This window comes from Parasteatoda tepidariorum, chromosome 7 (assembly GCF_043381705.1).
Source record: "Parasteatoda tepidariorum isolate YZ-2023 chromosome 7, CAS_Ptep_4.0, whole genome shotgun sequence".
Lineage (NCBI taxonomy): Eukaryota > Metazoa > Arthropoda > Arachnida > Araneae > Theridiidae > Parasteatoda > Parasteatoda tepidariorum.
Window position 1 is genome coordinate 62,000,754 of NC_092210.1, and position 15,763 is coordinate 62,016,516.

At 29.0% G+C, this 15,763-nt stretch overlaps 1 protein-coding gene across 1 annotated transcript in view; it reads right to left on the reverse strand.

Annotated features, from left to right (window-relative positions):
- LOC107439813 (uncharacterized) overlaps positions 1–15,163 on the reverse strand; it is a 31,763-nt gene extending 16,600 nt beyond the window's left edge. The window contains exon 1 of the mRNA XM_016052525.4: positions 12,975–15,163. Coding sequence (XP_015908011.1) covers positions 12,975–13,690 — 716 coding nt within the window. The 5' untranslated portion in view covers positions 13,691–15,163. The remainder of the gene's footprint in view (positions 1–12,974) is intronic.
- Between the last annotated feature and the right edge of the window lie 600 nt (positions 15,164–15,763).

Consider the following 15,763-nt stretch of genomic DNA (forward strand, 5'->3'; position numbering starts at 1 on the left):
AAGGGCGCTTCCCTATTATTAATTGCTTCCTTGTGTGCTCTGATCAGTTCATAATATGCAAGAGCTACTAGTCGCGTACGACGACATTTCGTGGAATGGGGCACTATGCTATTTCAGTCCTTAACTCCCATAGAACTTTGCCACAACATTTACGTAACTCCTTGTTATATAAAACGTTTTTAAATTTAAACATTTCGACAAAAAATACTAAAGAGGCCATTTTAAGAAAAATCTGTAGCTGATTGTCTGTAACTAATTTCAGATTTGAAATATCCACACCCGAATCAGGCAATATCAAGTACTTGTATAAATGCAACAAAAAATTTATTCCCCAAAATAATTAAAAAAAATTTTTTTTCCAACTAATTTGAATATTAACATCGAATTTGTTTAAATAAGTTGTTTAATATTTATTTTCTCAGTTAATGATTGATAGGAGAGTTACTTGCTAAGTTCAGCATCTTATCTGATTTTTTCTGTTTTGTTTTATCGTCCTTATAGTAAAAAAAAGCATTCTCAAAACAATTTTCAAAGAAATCCAATTTGAACTTCCGCTCATAAAAAAGCTATTAAACCATATTTTTATCCCATCATCAATTCATGTTTGCGTATTAAAAAAGAAAGATGAAAGACATCATGATTAATTTAATAGGGGAAAGAACAAAAGAAAAAATTCCTTATAAGCAGATGAAATTTATTTTAGTAAACTGATCGTTTCATCACGGGTGTAGAATTTTTAAATTTGTCCCATTAATTAATATACCAGAAAATAAACGAGTTAATATTGAACCATAATTAATCAAATATTTTTTAAGAACAAGTTCTTAGATTAAAAAAAAACACACCAGAGGACGCTAAAATATTCTGTTGATCTTTGAGAATAATAATTGATATCATAAGGGTGTTAAAAATTATGTGCAATCAGGGAACATTTTAGGAGAAATTTGGGTCCTTTAATGGATCCTTCTGAACATATTTTTTGATGAAAACGGATTCTTCACAAACATTTGAAAAACAAAATCATCGACGTCATTAATTCGCGATTTTAAAATTTTAACTCCTTGAAAAATATGTTTGTGTTTTTTTTTATTATAAAAACATGACCTACTTTTTATTATGAGTAGATTTTTCACAAAATTGGATCTTTCACAAATAATTTGGAATAACCTTTGGAAACTGCTAATGCTTATCGTTAAAATGTATCCATAATGAAATGGTTAAAAAGGACTCTGCATAAAATATTTTATCGTAAAAACGGACTCTTCTGAAAATATTTTATTGTGAAAATGATCTTTCATAAATCTTTAAAAAACGAAGTCAACGACGTCTTTAATTCGTAATTTTAAAATTTGAACTCCTTGAAATATATGATTTTAGTGTTTTTTTAATCATAAAAACACGACATACTTTTTAAATATTCACGAAATTATGAGTAGATTTTTCAAATGCTAATATTATTTCCAGATCTTTAATCATATAAACACGACATACTTTTTAAATATTCACGAAATTATGAGTAGATTTTTCAAATGCTAATATTATTTCCAGATCTTTAATCATAAAAACACGACATACTTTTTTAAATATTCACGAAATTATGAGTAGATTTTTCAAATGCTAATATTATTTCCAGATCTTTAATCATAAAAACACCACATACTTTTTAAATATTCACGAAATTATGAGTAGATTTTTCACATGCTAATATCATTTCCAGATCTTTTAAAAATCAAAAAGAAAAGAAATAAAATAATTTTTTTGTATAAATTTTGCGTGGTAAAAGAAAAAAGTTTCTTTTATGCGAGCAATGATTGCTCATTGTATGCATTAGCTTAAAACTTACATTAACTTTTACAGAAATATCTTTGTTCTCGATGTCTTTTATACATCGCGATAACGATATTTTAAAGAAATTTATCACGATACATCATGAATACAACGTTTCACGATACGTCTGGAATGTACAATTAATATTAATTACGATAACGTTGCATGCTAATATCATCAATAATGATAATTATCCAACGCAGCAGTAGTGTGATCATTATCGGCAATGATAAATATCGAATACAATAATATTACTAGCATTACGAACAAAGAAAATTAAGCTATTATCTTGAATGTTGATAAATTTCCTTCGAGTAGCAAAACTATTAATAAATGTAAGAACTATATTAATTTGAATAAAAAAAATATCGTGATGCATCGTGAAATATCAGTATTCACTGACGATATATTGTGATATTAAAATTTTTTTGATATTGTTTTGTATTAGGAATTGTATATTCGGTGTTTTGAATCAAAAATTGTACGCACTTTTGGAAAAATTAGTAACAGTTTAGTTAGAGAAATTTTATACTACAGAGAGTTCTTTTAAAAATTAAGTGAAATTGCAATGCAACAAAATATTATTTATCAATGATATAAACTTAGCTAAATATACCCATTCCTTTACTATTTTAATAAAAATAAACTTTTTTGAGCAAGTACTCGTTCAGTTTCGCTAATCAAAAAATAAATAAATAAATAAATGGATAAATAAATGAATAAAATAAAAAAATCAACGATGCGTAAGTTAGGAATAGATTTGGCGAAACATTATCAGCAACGAGTAGTTAGGAGTTGATTTAGCAGAAAATTAACAACTATTTATATCTGGTCAAACATTTTCAATTACTTACATTTTAGAGCATACTTAGGATAAATTTGTACGATTTTAAGGAACTGTCTGATTTAAAGCAAGTTACAATAACTAAGATATATTTAGAGTGTTTTTAGCCATCAAAGCAGCAATAACATCATATAATGAAAAGAAAAAATTTAAGGTTTAAAAACTAAAAAGAAGAATTAGATAACTTATGCGTCGAAGTATTACTTAACCTTGATCATTGGAAGCTTTATTTAAAATTCACTGCGTCTAAAAAAATTCACTAAACTAACATACAAAATATTTATGTAAAAAAAATTACTATATTCGGTGTAAAACTGATTAGATTTGGTTTTTCTACCTATATATGCGTTTATATTAAAAAAAAAAAACAATTTAAAAATCAATTTTATATCATTTCTGAGGGAGAACATGAATGAAAAATCTTCATGAACTCAAACCTTACATTGAGAATAAAAAGCATGGTCAAAACTATGAGAATATGGTAAAATTTAACGTGTTTCTGGCTCTTATGGAAACAGAAAAAAGCTCGGAAATATTTATTGAAAGGCTTTGGTAAAATTAACTACAAAATGTAGTTAAATTTGATAAAATTTGGTAATTTTATTATGATATTTTAGAGCATGGCATGAAAGCCATTTATTCGGTTTAATTTACTTTTCTGTTTTGTATTTTTACTAAACGCGTGATAATAAGAACTACAATTTTAAAAACCAGAATTTCTGGTAAACAGTTGCTATACGAACGGGAAAATTACCAAATGAAAGATTTAAATACCATACATGTTGATTCTATTAACCATAATTGGCTTTCTTATTTTACCAGAATATTTTTTTCTCTGTGTAGATGGTTTAATCTTTAATTTATATTTTATCTGATAAATTTACAAATGATTTCAATATAAAAGATTAAGACATGACTATAATTATTCATTTCAGTTGACTGACAGCTTGCGAAACAATTCCATAGAACTGAATAGTTACAATGTATCAACAAACGAGTTCTTTTCTTTCTTGTTTTTACTTAATTTACATAGCCATTCTTTAGATCAGAAGTATGCCTTGTTGCGTTTGAATGATTATTTTAAAACTGTTCCTAATCTATTAAAAATAAATTATGAAACGATTAAAATAAAATATTCTTCAGTAAGTTAAGGAATTTGGCCTCGCGCATAGAAAATTTATGTATATCTGACAAAATTTATAATATATATTCACTTAATCGTGAACTATTGGCTCATTGAAATGAAGTAAACTTAATTATGAGATTACTGGAAAAATATATTTATGGAAATATGATATGTTAAAAAAAGCTTCTTACTAATTTGAAGTGAAAAAAAATTTTTTTTTTACATATTTTAATAAATGAAAAATCTTATTTAAAAATATTTTTTTGTTAAATGCTATTCGTAATTATAAATATGGTCAAAACATGGTTTAGCTTGAAGAGTTTAGACAAAAAGAATTCTGCAAATAAAAAAATAAAAAAAATTGTTGGAAAAACTTTGATTTTTCGGAATATTATCTTATTTTATTTTTATTCACCTTCAAACCATTGATTTATTTTGCAAAATCATTAAATTCCGGAGAGCGTAGTGGAAGAAGATACAAAAGTGTTAAAACTAAGATGTCAACAGTTTAAATGAGTGATAAAGATTTCCCTGATTGGAAATTTGAGGACACGAAATAAAGGTAAGGAATAAGCTTTATTTCCTATTGTTTACGTACAAAATATGTATTCATATAAATATAAAATATCTATTCATATACACCGAAGAGCCATTACATTATGACCACCCTGCTAATAACATGTAGGACCACCTTTAGCCCTCAAAACTGCTAGCACCCGCCGTGGCATTGATTCCACAAGGTGATGATGATAGGTAGTCTGAGGTTTCTGGTACCAAACGCTCACCAACTGGTCCTGTAATTCCCTCACATTGCGAGGGGGTAGCGTGGCAGCACGAATTTGGTTTTCCAAGTAGGACCACAAATGCTCTATTGGATTAAGGTCAGGTGAATTTGGGGGCCAAGACATGACTTGAAAGTCACTGGAATGTTCCTCGAACCAATCCATGACGATTCGACCCTTATGACATGGTGCATTATCCTGTTGGTAAACACCATCCCCCGCAGGAAAAACTGTTGCCATGAATGGGTGAACTATGTTAAAGTAGCTTACAGACGTCAAGGATTGTTCTATGAAGATTATGGATCCTAATGTGCCCCATGAAAACATTGTTCCTGGGCGAGAAACCATGAAATCCTGGGCGAGCGCATTGTTATAGATGGAGGGTGGTCATAATGTAATGGCTCTTCAATGTAAAATATCTATTCATATATCTGATCCGGAATTCTATACAGTGTACTTTATTCATGAAAGCATTCGATTACTTTTTTGATTATGAAACGATTCATCTTAGGAAACTTATTACATTGCTTACTACAGGGGTGATTGTGAGCCTAAGTCAAAATTCCGGAAAATTTCTTGAGTTAAAAAAAAACAAAAAACAGTTTAAATTGAAAAACATTTAAACAAGGTTTTTTTTCCTATATTTCTTAGTTTACTTAAAATATATTTAAAATTTTACACATACCTATACCATTTACACATAGCTAGGATGACCTGGAGAAGTAATTAAAATTTACAAATATGTCTTTCTTTCTTGAGTTTATGATTATAACAACTATTTACTGATAAAAAATGAATATTAATCATGAATATAAGCTTATAAAGTATCTCTCTGGCTCTCCCTTACAAACAAATAGAATAAACTGTGTTTTTAAGTTCCACCTTTGAAAATTTGGTTTCCGGAAACTTCTGTGATAAAGTGATATTTTGAAACGTCTGGACCTTCGATCTCCGGAAACTTCCAGATCACTGTTAGCGAAAATTCCGGAAATCCGGATTTTTTCCGGAGCACAATCACCCCTGTTACTAGGAAAACAAAACAACCATTAAAAATAAATACGAATAATAAATGGGAATGAGTTGTTTTATACAAAAATCACCTGTTCTAACATCGTTTAATTTCATGAAAGATTTGAAGCGGATGTTAAGTTAGAACTAATAAAATGATATAACTCTTGCTTTCACGTTTAAATTTTTTATTATTTTTTAAGGACAGTGATTGGGGTAAACATTTTTTTAAAATAAAAGTAAGAATAACTGTAGAAATAAAGAGCAAAAATTCTTTCCTTTATTTATTCTGATTTGCAATCGAAATTTTAGGAGATTGATTTGGTATTTCAGGGTATTTCTGATTAAATGCCCGGCCGGGCGCATAAGGGTAAAAAATGCATAAATAATCGAAATTTTTACATGACTCGGAAATGTCGGGCAATGTAATTTTCGAGTCCAGATTATAACACAATTTATAAAAATATTAAGTTGAATTAAGTTAGTCAAATTAAATTATATGAGATAATTTGCTTTCAAAACCAACTGAATTCATTTCAGAAACTTTACAATGAGGAAAATTACATCATACAGGCATTTCTACTTGAATTAATCACATTTTATTTATTTATTTTTTATAAAGAATTTATCCTTGCTTACCTTAAATTTAGAGAATTTTCTTCAATCAGAAAAGAATTGTTTGAGCTTTAATGAAAAATGAAAAGGTATTTCTATTGAAGTCAGTTTTGATACGAAAATATTATTTTTGTTTATTCGTTGATTTACTTCAGTAAAAGTTTAATGAGATAGTTAATGATGAAAAAATACAATACTTATCTTATTTTACCCTTGATTCTTATTTTATTCTTCAAAATATGGCAAGCATTAATATACTCTTATATTTATTTTCTTAATATTTTTTTTAAAAAGAATAAAAATAGCAAATTTTTATCAAAAGTAAAAGTAATCAGAATTTTTTTTTAATTATACTGATTTATTTTATGCACGAGAACTGTTTATGAATGTTCAAAGGCCTTTTCTTTCGCCATCTTGAGTTTCAATTAACTTTATGATTTTCGTTTTCCTGATTTTCTTTTGTACTTAACAGATTTATGATAATAGAGCATCATTAGAAGAATGGGAGAAATACCTTTTGATTGTATTTAGAAATTCGTGGATTTTTCTCAAGAATGTAAAACAATCATAAATAAAAAGTACTACCATACGGAAAGCATTGAAATATAACATAATCCTGGACAAATAAATAGGTGAATCCTGCTTAATTTTAAAAGAGATTTTTAAAACACTTGATGGGATTTAAAATTGGAGCGGAAAGCATTGAAAGATAAAATGTACATTTACAAATAAATAGTTGAATCATGTTTAATTTTAAAAGAGATTTATATAAAACTTGATGTGACTTAAAATCGAACCGGAAAGCATTGAAAGATAACATGTACATTTAAAAATAAATAGTTGAATCATGTTTAATTTTAAAAAGGACTTGTATGTAACTTGATGTGACTTAAAATTGGAGCGGAAAGTATTGAAAGATAACATGCACCTACAGAAAGAAAAAAAAATTTAAATTACATGTTAAATGTTTTGAGCTTTGAGTAGAAAACATCTAAAAAGAACGCATATCTGGGATAAAGATAAATCGTTAAATCATGTTTTATATGAGATTTATCATTGTTTCGCGAGACATTTTTTTCTATAATATTTTGTTGCATCAGAGATATGCGCATGACATATTTTGTTTCAATAGGTGGCATTTAGATATCTCAAAAAATTCTCTTTTGAAATTAAGAATTCTAGAGCACTATGACATGAAGGTAATTGGATCTCAAATTAGAAACATGATGAATGATACGCAACATTCCATTTTTCTCGAGATAAGAAAAAAAACTATGCAGTTTTTTTTTCATTCAAAAATAAGACACACCCTGGCGATAAAAATAAATGTTGAAAAGTATCAAATAATGCACTGAAATATAAAAAGCGGACTTCTTTTAAAAAAATGTTACTTTAAAAATCCATTATCCAGTGTTATAAGATTAGAACAGTCTTATAAACTTACAATTTTGAATTGTGAAAAATAAAATTCTTTGAAATATTAGGTTAGGTTTTAACTTGTGTGTACAATTAGACTGAAAAGGGTGAAAAATAATTTTTTTTCATTGTCAGATCGAAACCAAAATCAGTAACGTGTGTCATTTTCGAAATCAACCTCTATTCTGACCGGAAATTCCCCTCACGTCTTTCGAAAGTGATGTGCCTAACATCTTTCGTTTAGGCTTGAAATTTTTTTGCCTTTTTAATCCACTTGAAAAGCGCAGTTTTTAATCCTATTATTTCATTTTATATAAGAACTTTTGGATTTTCATGGTTACACAATAAACAAATAATAATGTTTGCAGCTTAAGAAAAAATACGAATGAATTATAAAGAAAAACGATATTGCTTATTTCATGCTGAAATTAAAGAGTGTCTCCTCAAATGTTACCACCTTATGTTGAGTCATTTATAAGAACGCTGCTTTTGTTGGTTTAGTTATTAAAGAGATTACAAAAGAAAGTTTTTTTATATTGTCGAATCATATTTAAAGCAACGCCCTTAAGAAGAGGAATGAAATACTGAATAAGTTCTTTTAGAAACAAGCTTTACTTATCATTCCCTTCTTTGTTCCTTTTTAATTTTTAGTTTCGCTTTTGTTGATGGCCTGCGGAAAAAGGAACCAATTTCTTCAAATGACACAATAGTAAAAATGTTATTCTGTTTTGAGCCATTTTGATGTGACTCAGTATCTGCTTTGTTATTATTAAGATTTTTAAAAAAAATGTGTTTCATATCTATGGTCTTTGACCTGTAAAATCACGCCAAAAAATAGTTTTTCCGTTTTTAAATTAAATTAATATAAAATAACATAGTTTAATAGAATTTAATGAGATTTAGATTGAATTTAAAAAATGTTTCCGGAAAGTCAGAAAAGTTTTAATTGAGTCCATTTTAATGCGAAAAATTAAGTGGTCAATAGTTATTTTACACACAGTGTCAATTTTGCGCCACAAAAAAATAAATAAAAAAAATTCATAAATCATTATTTTTTACTATTTAGAATGAAAGACAATCATATTCTTAAACAAAACTCAGTTGAAAATCAATTTGAAGATGTATGCATTAAAAAATAGTATAACAAAATCAAAGCACAAGCATAACAAAGCAGCACAAGCCCAAAAATTTGTCTTGTCTTCAAATCGAATTTTAAAAAAGTCATTTTTAAAATTCGATTTCTCAGGAACTATTCGACCGATTTTGATCAAATTTCGTATTTTGCCATGAAAAGTTACATTCTTCAAAATAATGTAAAAAATTGGGTACAATTCAAATTTTTTTCAACAATTATTAAATAAAATCATAAATATTTACTTAAAGTTATTTTTTTTAATGGAATTATCCTTTGCTTAAATAAATTTTATAATTTTGGCAAATTTTTTTCAATTCGCTTAAAAAGTTTTCAAGCTATAAAGAAATAGGCAAAACGTAAAATTAAACCTAAAAGCACAGATAATTTTTATGCTTAATTATTCTTTTAACAGTAAATTAATTTATCTTAAAAAGGGCTTATGAATAAAAAGGCAGTGATTTTAAAGAATGGCAGCTTATTTTTACAAAAAGGGCAAAGAGGGCGCATTAATAGGGATCAAAGGGCAGGCAGGGCGGGTCGCTTTTCTAAAAAAAACTCAGGAAGAACGCTGCGTCATCAAGCACATCCCTCTCATAGATTTATGTAAAAATTGATTTTATCAAAATATAATATATTATTTAAAAAAATATATATTTCTCTTTCTTATCATTTTTCATAGAGGGAGTNCATTAAAGTTATTGTAGCCCGAATTTTTTAATATTCAATTAAATATTTTTAAAAATTTACCTCTTATTTTAATTTGTAATTCAATGCTTTTGTTTTGTACAACTTTGTAAAAATCTGACAGCAATATTTAATGCTCTTTCAAACATAAAAGAGTCCTACATAAAATTTTGATGAAGTTGCGACCCGCCATTTGATTTGTGTTTTCAATTGTGGTCCCCGGCCTCATGTAAGTTGGAAACCCCTGATATAGAATATAAAACTCAAAATTTTAAATCTTTAAACTTAATCACCGATGGCGAGATGTTGAGGGGAAATGTCGTGCTCTGCATATTAATAAAAATGAACATTATAATAATTATGTTTTATCTTAAATTTAAAAATTACTGCTTTTTGTAACGTAGCAAAGGAGATATAACATTGTTTCTGAATCAATAAGGTCATCAAGACAAAACTAAATGGGATACCGTGTTTGAAGATGACGGTAACACACGTAATTTTCTCTCAAGAGAAAGTTAATAAGGTGGATCGACCTTGGCACCGTTTCTAGGTCAGCCGGACACGAGGTTAATACTAATAAACTAAAAACGCAGTTCACGAGTTTACAAATGATAAATATTGTTCATTCACTAACAAAGAATTTTTTTTCAGAAGGAAAGCGATATGTTTAAGAAATTAGAAAAAACTGACGGATAAAAGATAATTCCGTTTAAGTAGTTTCAAAATTTATGTTAAAAATATGTCTACATTTTACTAGTTAAAGCCGTAAACATTCCACGCGGTTTTATCAGAATACAGTTTTTTTTTCGAATTTTTTGAGAAACAAAATTTATCACCAAATTAATAAAAAAAAATATTTAGAAGAATCAGTAGCACTGATTTGTAAGTGCATAGGCTGCCAACCTTTTTTTTAAATTACCGTACACTTTGCAATTGAAAAAATTAGCAACTTCCCTAAAAAATAAATAAATACACAAAAAAAATTTAAAAAAATGAAATAAATCAAAATAAAATTAAATAAATAAACTAAAATAACAATAGTAATTATATTAAATTAATAATTTTTTTTTCCTTCCCATTTCAAGTATTTAAACATTTTTGTCAGTGTACAATTCTATGATCATGTCTTTAACCCTTTGGCTACTAACGGGACTCATTTGTCCCAACAAATGTTTAAAAATTACTTATGGACGTATGTATCCCACCATTAATTACGGCCGGGACATATATGTCCCAGCGTCTAAATTGATAACCGCTTGTCAGAAAAATCCCAAATACTAAATTTTCCTTATTTGTGACCTATTTTGTTCTTTTGAATAATAAACGGGACAAAAAAAAATCATTTTTTAAAATTGGTAGTCAAAGGGTTAAGGTATTGAAAATATACCCGATGACCAATATATTTGAATAGAAAACATTTTATAAACTAATTTTGATGAAAATAACTAAGACATAAAATTAATTGCATAAAAGTAAATTTAACATATCAGTTTCACAGCTTAAATAATATATTTAATTAATTATTTTTTTTATGTATTATTAAAAATTGTGAAGTAAGGTATGTCGATTCTGAATACCGTCAGTTTTACTCTGCAATCCAACACTTATGTTTCTTAGTACAGCTAATACTGGGTGAAGCATATTTAAAAGTTAAATAAAAATTAAATCAAATTTAATTAAAGTTAAATTAAATCGAAACAAATACAAAAATAATTATATTTTGATTATCCCCCCCTTCGAATTATTAAACAAGGAAGAAAACACGTATATTTTGCAAATAAATTAACTTAAAAAATGTATACAAAACTTCAACTTTAAAGTGAGAGAAAACTTAAATACTTTACAGTTGTTACAAATTAAATTTCAGACACTTTTTTTAAATAAAAAAACATGCCTGCTTTATTAAGTTGAAAAATATGTCAGCATGTTAGGGGTAGTTTAAAGAAGCTACAGGGGCACATATATTTCCAATTCACACAAAGATCATGGTGCCGACCATTGATAAAATCGCGTAAAATTGGATTTTCGATATTTTATCGTTAAAAAGCATTTTTATAACATTAATAACAACTACTTAAACTGCTTTAATAACAAATACTATATGCTGAGTTAGAAATGAAAATATTTCTTTGATATCAAACCAAATAATTTATGAATTTTAATCTGTATTTAATACTAATTTCATTTACAGTCTATTAACAATTTTATAGAGATCCATAACCCTCCTCAAAACTCATAATCTTGCTAGTGCCAATCGAAAATTCTTAGGGGCGATAGCTCTCTCATTGGGAAACCATTTACAGATAATAAAGAGCTATAAGCTTAGCTTACCTTAAACTTAGTGATTTAAGAGAATGGGTGACACGTTTGAGTTGTGAGTTTATAGATAAGCGTACTTTTTATTCGCCTCTACGAATAATTTCTCTGAGACAGGCGACCTTGGTTCGAATCTTGACATTTTCTTCGGTAACACAAATTATACGTCTACGGGAAGAAGTACTTTCTTTAAAACAGTTCAGTTTTGAACTCCATAGATAACTGATTATTTTGTCACTAGGCGTTCATGGATAGATTCGAATAATAGTACGTCATGGTTTGTCCATCGCTTCCTGCTTACATTGACTACAGAGCTAGCACAAAATATCCCCAATGGTATTATGCGACTATCTCAAGAACTCCTCCAGACACCAGACTGGATTGCTGGCGATTACTATGGTAACGAGAAAAAAAATGATTAGGGCAATGGAGTTAAGCATTTCTTTTTGCTTGAAACTTCATTAGAAATGGTTTTATTCCTGTTTCAGTAACTAAAGACTACCTCAGACTTTCAGTTAGGTGAAGGTCTCATGACAGCTGTACTGATGATAAGTCACGACTTACCATTTCTTTATCGCTGAGTCAACCGTTTAGTTTAAATAAAAAATATTTCCACGAAGGTAAGTTAGCCAAATGCTTGATTAATGAGTTCCATAGTGTTCCAGGTTGGGTACAAAATTTCAAAAGGTCACGAAGTAGAACATTGAGATCCATATTCCGCTGTATGTATCGTATGTTAAACTGTAATAAAAATTACACCATATTCGTAGAGAATCATCGGGATTTTGTGATTTTTTTTTATATAATGCAGCACAAAATTGTTTATTTACATGTCGTTTTTGGTCACTGTAGTTCGAAAATCGCTTTTTAATTGCTGATGAGATGGAAATGCTAAGGTGCGTTTTGTTGAGTTTTAACTTAAAAAAATTATAGTAGTAGTCGAAAATCAAAAAGTATTATTATCGTAAAAGTTGCCTTTTTTTTAAAAAAAAAAAGCTTACGTAGAATGTTTTTAAACTTGGAAATTCAACCTTTTTTTAGATGAAAAATGAATGTTATTCAACATATGAAGAATACTGAATGTAAACTATATATGTTAATTAATATATTTAGCCAAACAGCTTTTTAATTAAAAACATTTAGCCATTAGTGTATCAATTTGAAATAATACGATTTGCCAAATTAACGATTTATCACAGAAACAAACATAAATATATTTACCTTTCATCACCTTGAGGTGCCTTTAAGAGCTTTATAGCAAAAAGAAACTGTATGCAGCAGACGAACAAGCAACACAAATCTAGAGATATCGTTAAGGTACTCAGCGCCACAGATACTTGGTAAACTGTCATATACTCTTCAGAAGTGACTATTATTTTTCTGGGAGGTACCTTAGTTACTGCCGCCGATTTCAGAGACGGTCTCTCAGTTGGCGGCTCAATCGTTTGAACAGCACTCATCATGGGTCCAAGTTTTTGAAGAAAAAACAATGCCAAAAAAGACATAAGAAGGCTCAAGATGCACAGAAGAGCTAAAGAGGCTAGCATTTGGTAAATAGCTCTCCTCTCATGCTCTTCATTAGTTGAGACATCATCTTTAAGAGTGATGTTAGGAGTCCTTCTCGAAGTATCAAGTACCGAACCAGGATGGATACTAGTTCTGGATATATCTAACAAAGGCTTGGCAGTGGCGTTGCTGTTGAGAGTGATATTTGCGATAGAGGATGGGCCCATGGTACTGGTGCTCTGAGCAGTAGCATGCACAGGCGTCGAGCTATGTCCTATCATAGCAACTGGTGTTGGTGTGATAACTGTGTGGTGATGTTTAGAAATGGATGAGCTAAGAGTGCTGATGTTGAGTCTTTGGTTAATACCGCCATTCACTTTGTGAGTGGAGGGCGTTGGTGAGGTTGATGGTTCGGCACTTATAGTTGACATGATGATGGGCTTACATGATCATAATTAAAATTAAAATAAATCATATCCGCACAATAAATGTTATTCATTTTCTACTTATTATCTCCCTTATAAAATAATTTGTACCTTCTGTCGAAATTCTCAATACTTTTGTTACAGCTGTAATATCCTGAAGGTATGTTTTATTACATCATTGACACTGCATGTCAAACAAAGGAATAAGCACCAGCTAGGCTGGAATATTAGTCATATTTTCACACTCTGTCGCCAATTGATATTTATTCAGTCAAGTAATAAAGAAAATATGAATGTTTTTTGTTCCAATTGAATTTCAAATTTTATTTTATTTGGCGGGAGAAAACGATATCAGAAACCCAGAAGTAAAAGCACGATGGAATAGTTTGACGAACTCTAAAGGCAGATAGTATCACGATCAGTTTGTCACGACCGTGGCAAAAGCTAAGTGAATCGTATCCAGCACGTTTCGTCAGTCGCCTTTTTATGTGTTTAAGAAGGCAAAGCGCCGGCGCACGCCTTTTGGAAGAAAAATGTACGGCTTCTATTATAAATCTCCTCTGAAGCTTTACTAAGTTCGAACACTTCACTTGTCGATCTAGGGCTTCGTTCGCCGACACAAAATCTGCGCTCACTCCTAGATTAGATCTCAATCCTAAAACTTGAGCGTGAAATCGGACAGTCACCAAGATAGATTGTTAGAGCACACTGACACTTACATGTTTATTCTCCTTGTGCTGACGCTATCAAATTTTAAGTTTAATAAGAATTAAGCTTGTTCGTAGAGTATTATCTTTGCTGCACTCTAAGTAGAACAGCTTTGAGATGGAATTACCAAAAAAAATGAGTTCCGATAATTCTTGACGAATGCACATAAAATAGTATCACCGAATATTAAATAAATTAACAGCATTTCAACTATTGTTATCTAATATGATTAATCCAGATATTTTTGTAAGCCAAATGTATCATAAATACCTTAACTATAAAGTTTGCCCTAAAATATATGATTAATATGCGTTAATTATTTAAAGAAGCTGAATAATATTATTGTGTTACAATCTGTGCTTTAAATGTTCTACACAACAGTGAAATAATTCTTATTGCTTTCAATACACAAAATGTTTAGTTTTATTTCTTTATTTAAGAGCTTGATATTTCCTTCTTATAAATCAGCATTAAAAAATGCATCAGTAAAAATGCTTGTAGTTACTCTCTATATTTAGCTCTTTTATAGCATAACATGCACTATTTATCACCACGTTATGTTCTCTATTTCTTTATAAAAGTGAGAACTGTATACATGCTAACTCAACAGCTCTTCATCTCCATTTTTTTTTACGTTTCTTTTTATGTTCCATAGTCCAAAAACTAAAAATCTTTTCATGTGCATCGAATATGTAAATCCATTCACTTCAGAGACGAAAATAAATGTTTACAATAATAGGAAAAGTTAATAATGCTATTCTAAAAAAAAAAGGGGGTGGGCGTTACAGCTCGTTGAGATGCTTCCGTTTCAGAATTTATTGTCGACCCTTAAAACTAGCTGTGGATAATGTTCTGCTTTTTCCACCTCTTCATACTATTACCTCTCAACTTCGAACATTTTTTTTTTACTGAAAGTGAGGGCGGAAGAAAGGTTATAGAAGTAACTATACGTGGAATAAATAGCACACTCTTGTTAATAGAGCTGAACTGTGTTATCAGATACTTTTATTTTATGGCAACAGCTCTACTTCAAACGATAAAAGATACAAAAATAAACCAAGTTCCTTACAGGAAAAAATTCCTCTACGCCCTTTCTTTTTACGAACCTTTAAGTTTTTTTGGTATACCTCTTATGTTTTTTCTTGATTTGCATGATAAGTAGACTATATAACTTTTTGAAATGAGTTTAAAAAAATAAATTTTTAAAAGAATGTATGAGATTCAGACTATCTTTAGATCGTCGATATCTATCAGTATTTATCTTTCGTGCTTTTTTTTAACATCAACTATTTAATTCTTCCATAATAAAACCCAGAAAAATATCTCATAGATGAATGCGAAATTAACAAAATTAAAATTGACTTCAAAAAC